Source organism: Synchiropus splendidus, chromosome 2, assembly GCF_027744825.2.
Source record: "Synchiropus splendidus isolate RoL2022-P1 chromosome 2, RoL_Sspl_1.0, whole genome shotgun sequence".
NCBI lineage: Eukaryota > Metazoa > Chordata > Actinopteri > Syngnathiformes > Callionymidae > Synchiropus > Synchiropus splendidus.
Window position 1 is genome coordinate 10550612 of NC_071335.1, and position 14817 is coordinate 10565428.

Here is a 14817-nt window from a genome sequence, read left to right on the forward strand (position 1 = left end):
AACTTCATCACAATTCTACACTCAGAAAGAACCTGGGCTGAACTTACGTTTTACTTTCATCTGCACCCTGACTTCTCTGCGTTTGGTGTCATCCACGCTGTCGTAGTAGCTGATCAACGGGATGGTGGGAAATGTTCCTTTGAACATCCGCGTCTGCACACAATCCTGAGAGAGACATTCTGTTAACAGGGATTCAGTAGAACTGTAAAGTACCACAGTAACAGAGTCAGACAAGGGGATTTGTCAGTGTTTGTTGGCAAAATCCATTAGAATTAAGCTATTAAGAGATATCTCAAAGCGGATTCATCCTCTGCCCATAAACAGACCAAAAAAAATCTACAATTTCACTAATTGATATTCAATGCAAGACCAGGGCTCAAGCAAAAAACAGCAGCAGTTGACTTTTGAAAACAGCATACAATCAAATTACTGAAATAAACCAACTTGCGACTACAGGGAGAAAAAGTGTTGAGTCTGCAGAGACTGAGTAGAGACATAAGGACTCTGCAAAGCAATCTGCCAGAGTGACGCTAACATTTGAGCAGTGGTTTGGAAGAGTTAGGCATAACCCTATAGTATGGGTACTTGAAGGTACTCACTGAGAATACAGGTGAGAAAGACTAAAAAGACAGTCAACAAATTGTTGACATCATGCAGAAGAATATATAAATACACAGGATTTATGACCAGTTCATGTGGACAAATCTTTACTTATAACAATGGTTATGATATTTTTATAAAAAGAAAGTATTTTTTTATATATTTCCATGTGCTAGTAGTGAAATAATGATGAATCTCAGATGAATGTAAACTAGACAATGTCACGTTTTGGTGTTACTAAGTTCATTAAATCGCAGTCAAAGTGGTTTGTTTGTGTTTTTTTCTGCTGACAAAATCACTATTGGAACCACTGAGCTACAGCGTAACGCTTTAGGTCCTTACAGTCAAGGGTTTCAGCAGAAAACTATTTTGTTCATTATGCTGTAAGCCAATACAATTCTTTTCTCATAATAGTGAAGTATGCTGTGCTTTCTAGCTTGTGATTATTATTATGCACCTTTCTACTTATAGTCATTTCACAACCAACTAGCAAGCTTGAAATTAAAAGCCAAACAAAACTTTCATCAGTGTCTTCTTCTTCCCCAAAATAGTGACGCTTAATGCTTTGGGGCAACACATATTCAATGAAATTTGTGACTACTTTATAGTTTTTCATGCTTATTACTTCCTAATAAATACATTTGACCATGAACATTTTGATGACCCCTAAACTTGGATAAATTCAACAACCTTGTTGGAAAATCCACATGGTAAAACCTGAAGGAGAACATTACTCGTACATCACTAACCAGCCCCAAATACAGAGACAGAAAAGAGCACTTACGTGACCATAGTGTCCCTTCCTGGAGCAGTTGTAGCAGTAGCCAGAGGTGTGATCACGGTTCTCCTCTGCGTGCTTCACAGGTGGACCCACCTTGGTCTACGAGCAGGCACATGACAATGAGAAACAGTTTTAACAAAGTTGTGAAGCCCCTGCTTTTGAATACTGAGGCTGTTATGTAGTCTTTTACACCCATATGAACTGCTTCCTCTGGTGTGACATTGAATGCTGATTAGACAGCTACAGTTTGAAGACTGTGTAATGACAACAAATACACACTGACCAAGAGTGTGAGAGATACAGATACATGATGCCATTTACAGCTAACGTCTCTCACACACACACGCGTGTGTGTGTGCGCACCTTTCTCCTCTCTGATTTAAGGATTACAAACATTGCACACCCACATGTATTTCTAATAGTTCCTCCAAACACACCCCTGCATCCTCACACCAACCACGCACACTTGTTTTCCCTCCCTCCCTCTCCCTTTCCCTTTTCCGCTTGAGTAGTTTTGAGGCAGAAAGAATGAATGCTATTAAGGAGTCGCGTCATTATCGGGTCGGGCCGGACCGGCCCATCTCCATCACAAAGGCCAGGAGATCACAGACCTCTCCCCAACACACACATGCACACCCACCCACCCTAAGGAGATCATAGTCCCCCGTCTCCAGCCCCCGACCTCCACCCTTCTTGCACCTCTTCCTATTCATTGCTCATGTAAATTGGCTGCAGGTCTCCCTCCATCTCTCCCTCCATGACCTTGGGCTCGTCTTATCACCAGCTAGTAGGATCCGGCGCACACACTGCATGAATGAATCGAAGAATGGCGAGCCAGAGAAAAGAAGAAATAAAATCCCCCTCTTATTCTTCCATCAAACCGCGATACTTGTCAGAGACCTGATTGTGTATTTGTATGCCAGTGTGTAGATGTCTGCCTCATTCAATATTAATTAAAGGGATGAACCCTCATCCGTCTTGGGTTTCTGCTCTCACACCTGCTATCGGGAAATCTAAATAGCTGACGGCGGCCAAAACGTTTATAATGCCTCGGAGGAGCTCAGATCTGCTTGTACTTCTGATGATGCAATGTATGAGCAAAACAGTGACTCAACATTTGAGCAAGAGAATCAAACACATCTTTCAGAGCAATAGTATTCTCAAAAGGGTTTGTTGAAGAATATTGTTCTTGACTAAGAGCAATTCAGTTTCTATTTGACAATCATAAAGCAACACTATTATTGTCCTTTCACTATCAAGCAAATACAATTGAAAATTGAAAACGCCCAGCAGGGGTTTGGCTTTCGTTTTAGTCCGAATGCCGATCTGAATTTTTGAGTTAAGTAAATCTGAGAGTCGTGGAGGAGACGCAGAAAAACAAAAGACATTTGTGCTTTTGGAGAGTATGAGCATGACCAGTGAAATGAAAACTGCACCCTAAGCAGACCCCTGAGGCACCCCATATTTCACACTAGCACCGTTTCGACCATTGACTCAGCAGGATGCTGTGGGCAGCACTGTCAAAAGGAGAATTAAGGCTCAAGGGAAGAAGAACAAAGGTGGGATCTGGCCTGTTGCGATCACACTCTCAGTGAAGTGACGAGATAAGTGCACGTTTGTACTGTGGTTCTTTGTAACAATGTTCTGTCTATGATATGATGAGCCGCATCCTTTTAAGAGCACTGAAAATGATGGGGTTCTTAAGATATTTAGAAGAAGTATGAGATGATCTTGTTTTATCTCTGGTATTTGATTTTCAGTAAAACCTTAAATCAAGCATAACCTTGTCTTTTTGGTCTATTATAGAGAGGAAATCTTGAAACGAGGGAAATAACTTAAAATATGATCTTTTACTTTCTCTGACTCATCAGAATAAATCCTGTTTTAAGTAACTAACTCAAGTTGCTTCATTCAAGTGTTTATTATTGCTCTTATTTCAAGCATGATGACATCCAGCCATATCACAACTCATCAACAGTAATTCATTTAACCTATTTTGTGTGCTGTTAACAGTTATAATCTAAGATAAATTACCTTAACTAGATAGACATTTTCTGCTATTTTATATTAAATATAATATATGTATGATTGGGATGTTATATTTTACGTAACAACACAAAACACATTTTTTTGGCTAACTTTAGGGCACCCTGGCTACATCTCATTTCTACTACCAATCTTAATTCAAGAAACCCAGTCAAGCGAAATTATCTTGTTGCATATGCATAGTAACTCAGAATGAGACAAAATACAAACCTTTATCCAAGTAGAAATGCACACCATGGGTAAAACCCATACAGGAAAACCAAGGCTGGATTTGACGTACATACTAACAAAAACCATAGGGACTTAAATGAACTTGGAGCTAAAAAAAAAAAAGATACACGCTTCGTGTGTCCATGCTCACACATTCATACTTTAAAAAGGCCAGAGCTTATTAACTTCTGTTTGGCCAACAGTCCCGTGGCTGCAGAAACAGCAGGAAGAATCTGGTTCTGATCCAGAACCGGCTGATCTAACAAGAAGAGCCACTAGAGCAGTGAACGGATACTCTGGCAGTCAGTCAAGAAGAAGCTGATGGTCAAGAGAGTGCGTGAGTGTGTGTGTTCGAGAGGGTCCTAGAGGCTTTGCAGTGTGGACACACAACCAGCCATGCGTGGCCTCTCACGCACCAACACACAGACACCGGTTTCTCACAGTTGTCACACAAACACCCTGTCTCGCTCTCCTCTGCTCCTGGTGGCAAAGCCGTGATAATCCTTCAGCCAACACAAAGCTGGGACTGTTACATACGGCAATCTGAAGGAACACACACACATACACACACACCCAAGCCTGTTTGCTTCTCGGATTGGGCTTGATAACTGTGTGTGTGTTGCAGGATGGGATGTGAACAGTAACGGGTGGCGAGAGCAAGGGGGCTGGGGCCAGCGGCACTGCTTTGCATATGTTATTGCAGCGATGGGAAGCAGTTTGCATATGTTACTGGACCCACTGGGGAGCAACTCTGCACGCTTTATCAAAGAGAACAGCCTCGCAACACAACACCACTGGCTTTAGATGAAAACAAACAGATCCGGAGTGTGGCTGCGTGTGCGGGTGTGTGTGTTCCAGCAACATGCCTGTGCGTGCACATGAGGTAAACATCACACATTAATTAGAGCGTCGTGAGCCACTGCCATGAGCTGTTGGAGTTGAACTTTAGGAAGTACGCACCACACCAGTAATCCTCTTATTGTCTTGAGGGGAATTTTAACTGAGCAATTTTCAAAATCAAACTCATTAAAATGTTTGCACTCAATCAGAGTGGGAGGAATCAGGAAACAAAATATCTTGGGTGATAAACACGGAGGTGAGGGATGTGTGAGTACAGGTCGAGCGCCAGTATTGTGTCTGGCAACTCACAACAGACTCCTCAGTCCTGCACTGACGCATTTCTCGTATCTACAATCATTCATTCACTGTGAAGCTTATCAACAGAGTTGTACATTTCACGACACATGCACCTGGAATGTCACATGAGTTTGACTGAGAAAAGCCTCGTGAGCAGTCGTCACCACCAGAGTGATGGGCAGAGATGAGACAGCTGGAACACTTTCTTGGTCAGAGTGTATGAAGCTCTTGAAGGCTTTCTTCAGTATTTCCTTGTCCTCATTTAGAACCAAGAATATATTTAAATATGTCAATAAAGATGCCATATTATTCTCTAAAGAAATATTTTTCTTTTTGTCTCTCAACAATTGCAGGTTTATAATATATGCTATAATAGGTTTAAAATGATAGTTCTAACAGGATCGATACACAACATACTTCACGATTCACTTTCTCAAGAATTTGAATTTTAGTAGGGATTAAGGCATACAAATTGTTTCAAGTACACACATCTAATCTAATGTATGAAGACATTGGGGATCACTCCTTCGTGGAGAAAAGCATCCATCAGTCTGTGATCTGATTATTGAGGCACACATATAATAATTTACAGTTTCTACATCAATTTTATATTACAATATTACAATGGAAAAATTAAATGCTGGCAAAAAAATGAAGCCTATATTGTCCTGTACTCAGGGGATTCTAGTGCTGACAATTCAACTTTCACTGGCAAAGAACACTCCTGTGTAGTAAATACAACCATTCACTAAAATGACTAGCTAATACTACAGTCATAAACAGTACATTTGAGACTTACTTAGTGCTGTGCATCTTTTTCTAAATGCTGCTGGATCCTCAGGTTTATAAAGAAGGAGGGAAAGAGAGCAAAGAGATGAGCAGGAGGACATTTGAACTGTACTTCTGGGAGTCAGCAAAAACTACTATGAAAGCGCACGAGAGCTTTTTTTGCCTCGTCTACGACCTTCCGGGGAAATAAAAGAGTCAGGTGGCAGAACATGGCCAATAAAGGTTATAGCATGCGCAGGCTTGATGGGGACTTCAGTTACATTGGGGAGATCCGAAAAGCTACAAAGGTGCCGACTTTATCAACAGCTTGGTTAGATCAGCATAAGAAAACTGAAGTTCATATCTGCTCTTCCATCACTTGCCATTACTAGTCAGCAAGATCATGTTTTCTCACAGCCACATTCATAAAAAAACATGACAAAGCTCAATGTTTGTAAACCACTGAACCTCATACTGTCATTTTACAACTGAAAAACGCCCACTTTGGTTGAATACAGTTGAACAACAGGATGCATAGTCGGCCACCGAGGACAAACACAGAAGTACATCAGCATGTTTTACAGATTAAGGAGAATAAAGGGCTTCAACAAGGCTGTTACAATTACGGATCTATGGTTTTGTTCACTTTACTGCCACCTTTAGTTATCCGTTTAACCACCGAGTGGCGCTATAACTCCATACACTACGTGAAGCCATGCAGCGCGACAACTCGGTAGGCAAAGTGAAGGCTGAGGTCCGAAGCGCTCGGTCGTTGTTCATCGAGTATAAAGACAAGGGAATATATACTGTATCTCCCACACGGACAATTCAATCACATCAAGCGACTGATATATTGACTCCCATTACGTACGGCCTTCAAGACATGCAATTTTTAAGACTCTAAAGAAGGAAATGAATATTTAGTGCGAGCAAAACCTGATGAATGATTTTGAGTAAAAAACTGACATTGCTTAAAATGATTACCCTCAATAATATTATAAAACAGTGTCATGAAAAATACTGAACACATTTACACTCCCGTTATTTAACCTAAAACAGGTATAAGAGGATTATGAAAATGACATGATTGACTTCTGTCAGAGGAGAAGAAGCCCACTGGGGAAAGAGCAGTTGATTTTAAAGATTTATGGCAAAAAAAAAAAGTCATATGATCAGGAAACAATTTAGAATATAAAACGGCATGAGCGCACAAATGGGTTATTTAACACAATACAATGTGCCAAGAGTGCTTTAAAGTGTATTTAAGTTGAGGAGAGCGGTGTGTCCGCTTCCGTTCACTTTCACCTCAGTGCCTTTTTAATAAGCTTGTTTCTAAATTCTGCCTGTCGCGCCACTAAATTCACTCCCTCTCACTTAGTGATGGCAGGAAAGTAAAATGGAGGGAGTGGAGGAGGGCGTTTGGGAGAAGGTCCACACTGTTTTTTAGAAGAAAAATGTTGATGTTAAATATAGCAGAGTGAAGAGAGATCGACCAAACGCACATGCAGACACCTCACGATCAATAAACACACAGGTGTCACTCCTACTATCAGTGTTGTGGCCAATCAGTGCTCTCACTGATAGACATCAGCCAATCGGTTGCTCACGTTCGTCCTCTGGCTTTTCCAAGCTTCTGTATGCTGTTTGTCAGCCTCCCATCTTCCAGAAGATTTCTACTGTCTGATGGGCCAACTTCTGGAGGAATAATGCTCAATGAAGCTTGCACAAAGAAGTTTCTGTGGATCCATACACAGAAAAACTAGTGTAATAAAAGACGTTCAATAAAAACAGAACATTTTGTGGAACCCATATTTGCCACTCCTCCGGACAGCCAGAGGGTGGAGTTCTAGTCTCGACCTCTGGAGCACATGCCTCTGAATAAGAGCATCCTTTTTTAGGTGGAACATTTATAAGTTATTTTCGTCATGTTTATGTCAACACTAACAACCAGATGAGGAAGTGGTGAAAAACAGAACAAACTAACTTCACACAGCAGTTGTACATCTTCAAGTGAAGCACATCTACACACAAAAAAGTCAAATGTTCGTCCTTTGGTGGTGCGTTCCTACCCACCTCGTCCTTGTGACTCATGTTCCAATCTAATCGAGTATAACACATCAATGTGTAGCGTGAGTGAGTGTTCAGCAATCTGACATGACACAACGGCAGAGACGATTAAGGAGAAAAGCAAAGGTGTGAGCGCTGAAACACTGTTCATTTGATACAGTCAAGCAGAAAATTCTTCAGGTATTTTCTACCTTTTTACAGTTCTCTCTATATATATTTGTTGTGTGTGTCCATGTGTGTCGGCATCTTACTTTCACAGTAAATACTCCAGGGGCTTTGTGGTCTATACAGTTTGGTGTGGAGGAGTTTGTTAGTGGAGGGCCAGGTGCAGTCAGACAACACACACATACTCATGGAAGATAAACGGACCTCGAGAGTGAGCGTGCACATATGACACACACACACACACACACACACACACACACACACACAGACACAGACATGCCCTCACACACACACCAACAGCAAGGATAAATGGACCCAGTAGCAGGGAGGTCTGACAGAATGCCTTTTCACACCTGGCTGAGCCCAGCGGAAGGTGACAGAGTCACATCTCCCAAAGCGAGCGCACACACTCACACACCTTCTCACATTGGGGAGTTCAGGGTCATAAGCAGCATCATGAATAAAATGAGGCAGTCCTAAACAGAAGGATATGCGCACACGTGTGTGTGTGTGTGTGTGTGTGTGTGTGTGTGTCAGTGGTGTGCCTGCTTTTACGTTTGCTACTCCAAACCCCACGCTAGTTTGGATCGGTAACGACCTTCTGTTCTCAGTGCTTAAATGGCTTAAATACTGCAATTAGACCTGGGTCACAATCCACCACCCGTTAAAGTACGCCATCACACACAAGCGGCCCAACTGTGGCGTCCTCCTCTCTAGAGGTGTCCAGATTCTCCTTTTCATACGAGGAACAAAGTGAAACTCCCGTGCCAACACATGCGCGACAATTAAAAACTCAACTCCGGTTTCCTCCCGTGGCTCCCTGAGAGCTGCTCTGTCCCGCTCCCTCCTCCTCCTCCTCTCTGCTGCCTCAAACTCTCCCGCCGCGCTACCCGAGCTCTAACCATGCTGCCTTTTCATTAGACAGCCCCTGCTAATTAATCTCCATAGAGGAGAGTGACAGACCTCCCCCAGCACACACACATATATACAAAGTGCACACCAAGATATATGCAAACACACACTCTGCTTCCCTCTCTCCCGCTCCCTCGTCCCGCGTGGCGTTGGCAGCCCATTTCATGCTTTATCACGTCTTTTAATTGACAAACAAGCTGCTCTTTTCTCTTAGGCTGAGGTCTATATCACCCTCTCGCCTCGATGTACACACACATTAGGGAGCAAAGAGACCATTTATCTTTGATAACTTGTGTGATTGTCCACAACTTTTGGACACACTACGGTATTTTTTGGCTATGCTTCACTTGTCTGCTCGAGGGCAACATCAATACACATCAAAGCAGACTTACAGATTTTTGTCAGCTTAGCTGGAAGATATTTGTGAAATAATGGGACTACTTTTCTACATAGTTATACTGATCCACAATACAACTCATATACTGCTGTCAACAGGATGTGGATCACTTTTGACAAGAAGGCCCCGGAAGCAGTGGAATTTTTGCTGGCTTCAGGACAGATAAATAACTTGACAAATTCTTCACTTCAAATGACAAGAATCTGGAAGGTCCAGGTTTGATTTCATCCAGTAATGCTGCCCTTGTGATAGACGTTAAGCAAGTGAAACCCACCCACATTACTGGACGTTTCGAGGTCATCTCTAAATAGATGTTGTTTTCCAACTCCCACAATCCTCAGATATAAAGTCACATCATTGATTTCGTTACATGAATGATCAGCCCATCTTCAAGTGGCCTAAAACGCTGTCACCACACGCTGAGCTCAAACAACACAGGCTCCAACAAGCTTTTACACTATATCAGTCTTGAGTCTACACATCACATGCAAGGGTGATAAAGGCCATGAACTGTTGTCAGAAAATCGATGCAATTTCGAGTTCATCTGACATCTGAGCTGCTCTGCTTATAACAGCAGTGGTTTTGTTCCATACTCACATTTAAAGCAAGTTGAATAATTTAAAGTGCCAAAACTTTAAATTTGTTCTCTAAATCATTTTTCAAAACACCTCACGAGCTTGGCCTCGTGGGTTGGCTTCAGGAGGGTTTGAACACAGGTTTATGAAGGCTACAGATCCTTTATGATTGAGTTTTAATAACTCAAATCAAATGAATGTGACAGACAAATCGCAAACTTGAGACCCGTCTTTGATCCTGGACTCTCTTGTCTTGGGAATATGTGATGGACAGGATCAGCATTGTATCATGAACTCACTCTGACCCAAGGTCTAATTTATTTTATCTTCTTCCGGTGAGCACTGAGAAGAAAATGTGGCTGGGAAAGTAGCACCAAGAATTACTTATCACATCTAGAGCTAAAAAGTGATATTCACTAATACATCCATATTATAGCTTGTTATTTGAGCACTTTATCACGCATTCTCATTTATGTTCACTTACAGGTCTATAGAATAATAGTACGCAAAATAAGAATAATACCAAGGTGTCTGGGGAAATAACTTGCAACAAAAATGTTATCTGTACAAGTCGATGGATTATTTAAAAAAAAAATTTTTTTTTAATTATTGTTGTCGTATGAACTAACAAAAAATGAGCCTGGCAATGAGACTCACCGTGACATGGTATTGCCGCCAGATTTCAGGACACGCCTAAAGAAAGAGAAAACCATTAGACAATGTCACACAAAACATCACACACTGAGCAGAAACTATGACTATAATATGTGAGCATTTCTTTTCCAAACAGCATCAGTATTAAGATATTCTTTGTACAGCCACTTTCCAGTCACCATCCTCCCACAGGTACACTTGACTCTGGCAGCCGCCCCTGCGTGTGTCCCTGCACTCCCGAACACAGTAAGTAAGCCAGTCAGTTGTTTTGTCCCGGTGTGACTAACGCATTATCTCTGGAGCTTCGCCACGCTGTTCCTTAAGCACTACGACATCCTTTCTCAGCCGCCGCTACTTCCCACTGGGAAATTGAAAATGCCGCCGTCGCTGCAGGCAACAAGATTTATCTATTTACACACCTACTGAGTGGAAGAGAGGAAAAACGAGAGAGTAGGGAAGGGAGATTTGGGCTCATGTGGGTTTAAATTCCGGAGTTCAAGCTTCAACCCAACGTTCGGGGGAAAAAAAATCTAACTAGCCAAGTTTGTGATTGCACTTTAAACTTGCTCTGTTCAGAGGAGCAGGAAGATGGCAAATATGAATTTCAACAGCTGTCTCTTCACCACCTCTCCTCCTGTGTTCTTTTTTAAACTATTCACCCCCTTCCTCTTCCCCCACCATTTGCTCTCTCCCTCCAGACCGCTGGGGTAGCGCGTTGTTGTCGAGGGCGACAGGCGAGGCGAGCGACACACTCGCGCTTCGTCAACCGTCTGTCTTTAATGAGAGACACAGAAAGGCCCAGGGGACTGAGACCTGACTCTCTCACACACACAAAACCACACATTTAATTTGAGAGCAAAAGTTTGTGCACAGACAAAACGGGAGTTATAGTTTGCTTGAAAACAATATTTTAAAGAGCAGAGGAATGAGACCAAAATTAGTATTGACGGACGGTGAGCCAGAAATTAAAGGCAGGCACGATCGAGGCAGAAAACGGGGCCCGGTGTGTCCTGGTCTCCCCTCTCCCTCTGGTGTTCACCTGGTTACTCATCCATTACACAGAGCACAGAACATGACTGACTGACAGAGAGCAAGAGAGAGTAAAAGAGAGCATGGTGGGGGAGACGCACAGGACTGTTACACACTCTCTAGGTCTTTCATTCCACGGCACGAGGGGAACTGACCGGTGTAATGAAGCCCCGTGGAAGGATAATTGTCATTGATGGTAATTAGAGTGGCCCTGCATTACCAGCACGTCGTGTGCACAGACAGCTGGAATATACAGCATGGCAGGACATAACAAAGCTGTAATCGCCCAAGTGTATCAATTAAGGTGAACAACGGCGTCTGCTGTCTCTGTTCAACCATTATTACCCACGTCAGTCCGGAGTTGAAGAAACAAGTCATTTTTGTTCCACTTCAGAAAAAGACCCGTTGTTACTTTTGATCACTGAACTCCAGTATTTGCGGCTCTACACAGTTGTTCTGTGGCGTAACAATTGCTTTGAGGTGATTTGAAAAAAAAAAATCTATGCTCACATCAAAGAAGTGTCCCTTCATGCCACAGCGGTGACACTGCTTGTGCCAGTACGGCTTCTCACTGCAGGAATTGAATACATGTCCGGGCAGGCCGCAGTTACTGCAGTGCTTGTTGGGACATTCACTGGACAGGTGACCAGAGGTTCCACAAAGAAAGCAGGGCGACATCTTCTGCGAGAAGAACCACACGCTTTAGTCTATACTGTAACAGTGAAGTGCATAAAAGCGTCGCATGATGTGATCAAGCGGAACCAACTTTGGGCTTGGGGCAGCTTTTGGAGAGGTGTCCGGTCTTGTCACAGTTTCGGCAGCGGACATGCTTGGCACTGTAGTATCTTTTTGAATCCCGCTGGCCGATGATTTGGGCACGCCTCTCTTTGTTGAAAATCCTAGCCTGAAACACAGAAAAACATGGTGTCACTACCTTTTACTAAACCACTGCAGATGTAACTACAAGAACAGTCCACATACATCCCTGTCTTTAGATGAAACCACCCAAGTGCTTTGTCTCTCTTCCTCCTCCGTATTATCATCTGGGGAGACAAAAAAGAAGCATTTAAGTCTGAACATTTTTACATTTTATTTTAATCTATTTAACAAGGATGAAGCGCTTCAGTTATTTATCCATAATTTATAATGTATACTGTACAAAAATACACACCAGCTGCAACACGGTCACACATGTGGAGGACCCCCCGACACCAGATAATTGTTATCAGTTTATTTAGGATTCTTGGATTTTCCATCAACCAGCTGGAGGAGCAGGCAAAGGGGAAAGTCCTCACTGATACCTCAGCAACCAGACCCAAGATTAGCGGAAGATAACAGATGTTCTAATTGATTGGTGAAGCATCAGTGCATATTCATTAACACACCAAGAGAGTTGTTTGTAAGTACAGCCTGAAACAGAATTATTCGTAGATAGATGATATATAGTCACTGCTTTCCAGTGATGCAATCTATAAATAAAGAGACTCAGGGATAACTGCTGGGCCGTGTTCAACTCCACCAATTTGGTGGATAATCGTGAGCACAGCAGTCTCTCCTCATTTGAGTATTCAGATATTTGACTTCAAAGGGTCCAGAACGCCGGCAATTCTTTCAAGTCTTTCTAAACGTATAGTTGCAGTTACTTTGGAGAATGGTATGACGATCGTAACATATGAGAAGGAGTAGAAGCTGGTGTGCAGATATTACAGAAACTTCATTAGAATTCAGAAACTATTTGCAAACTTCTGCACCGTGAAGTTTAATTTGCAGCTCAATATTGACAACTTTGTCTATTTTTTTTAATGTTTAACCAAGTCTGGATTTACGACGATCAGCGTACCTAATACAAACATTAAATATCTGATTTTGAGTTGATAATAAAACACAACATTTAACAACATGCAGATTTTCATGCCTGAGGCGTTTAATTTCCTCTCCGGGTGACAGGCGCACACACAAACTGACACAGTGTCAGAGCCGCACATCTGTATGAGAGTGGCACTAACAGCACCCTGAGGGAGATCACCGAACTCTCTGCAGACCCACAAGACTGTAACTGACATTGAAGCATTGTAATGTAAACACACTCTCTCTCCAACACTGACATGCATACTTAGCATTAATTACGAGCAGATAGCAATGACCCACGCATACTCACACGCTTTGACAAACACACGCACACACTGACACCATGGCGCATCGACCTCTGCGATTAGCTAGTTGACAGTCTTTAGCCTTTGGACAAACACGCCGCCTTGAGCTGTATCAAACATTACGCTCCCTTATCACCTTCTATCGCTCTTTTAACCAACTCTATCCAGCTTCTAGTCATTTCACCTCTAGTCTTTGTTCAGCTCATTTTTCCAACTCTACTAAGCCCCAGCAGTCCGCAGTACCCTGTGAGACCCACCAAAACAATCTGTTTGTACCTGCCGAATGAATGTGTAGGAACATGACAGTTCAAAAATGTACATTGAATGAATAGAAGACATTGTTTGGAGGTGCGCAGAGGTATGATGGACATTTGCTGCTAACAGAAGGGGCATGGTCGTCACACTTGTTTCATTACCAAATAATGAGCAGGACGACACAAGACCCCAGGCATAAAGTGACTGGATGATGGAGGAGTCGTGTCCTGGAACAGGTATGACTGACAGGAGACGACCTCGAGTTTGGCTTTGACTTGCAACAGTGAGGCATGTGGAGGTCTGGCTTCAGTGGCAGTTGCAGCAGCCAACAGGAGACAACCTGCATTCGTGTCTTGAGCTCAGAGCGGCTGACAGTCCTGTAGAGCAGCTGCCATTGGCAGAGCAGAGTGTGGCATCCGGACTTTCTTAAGTCAAATGGACAATTGAAGTGGTCTCCATGTTTCAGTGTGACAGTGGTAACCCATTTTTTTGTGGTGTTGGAAGTACCATCTTCTGGCTTGATTGAATGGACACTAACATTTTGAGATTTTTAGTTGAAAGTACGGATGACAGACCCACAATTGTTGCCCACTGACAGGAAAATAAGACTTTGCTGGTAGAATTGATTTAATTTGTTCCTTCACATGAATTACTCGCCACACGTTGACATGAACCTCAAACTCCCCTTTTTGCATCGGAATAGAAGTCAGGCAACCTTAACAAATACAATGACATTATGAACTACACTCTTTCAAGAGTAGTTGAGTGAATATTAGTGAACCATTCAGAAACTGGCATATATGCCACTGGCAAAACTGGCATATTTGGGAATGTGAATATCACCATAATCTCAACATATTTGCACATTTAAAATACACAGAAGTCATATTTTCTAAAATACAATGTTTCATTTAATAACAGCAAACAATATGATTCACTCACTCGCAGCAGTTCTTCACCTTGAACGGTGAAAAGGAATCAGATCAGACTGAAAGATGGCATTGAAGTTCATCATCATCAAAAAGATGAAGAGTACTGATAACTGTTCTGAGAATAGCTATAGAGCT

General features: G+C 42.4%; 1 protein-coding gene across 3 annotated transcripts in view; it reads right to left on the minus strand.

Moving 5' to 3' along the window:
- LOC128754935 (zinc finger CCHC domain-containing protein 7-like) overlaps window positions 1–14817 on the minus strand; it is a 39751-nt gene that overhangs the window by 984 nt on the left and 23950 nt on the right. For all 3 annotated transcript variants that reach the window (XM_053857937.1, XM_053857938.1, XM_053857936.1), the window contains 6 exons: window positions 12324–12385; window positions 12109–12246; window positions 11853–12023; window positions 10317–10352; window positions 1385–1480; window positions 48–165 (listed from right to left, as the gene is read on the minus strand). In XM_053857937.1, the coding sequence (XP_053713912.1) occupies window positions 48–165; window positions 1385–1480; window positions 10317–10352; window positions 11853–12023; window positions 12109–12246; window positions 12324–12385 (621 nt within the window). The remainder of the gene's footprint in view (window positions 1–47; window positions 166–1384; window positions 1481–10316; window positions 10353–11852; window positions 12024–12108; window positions 12247–12323; window positions 12386–14817) is intronic.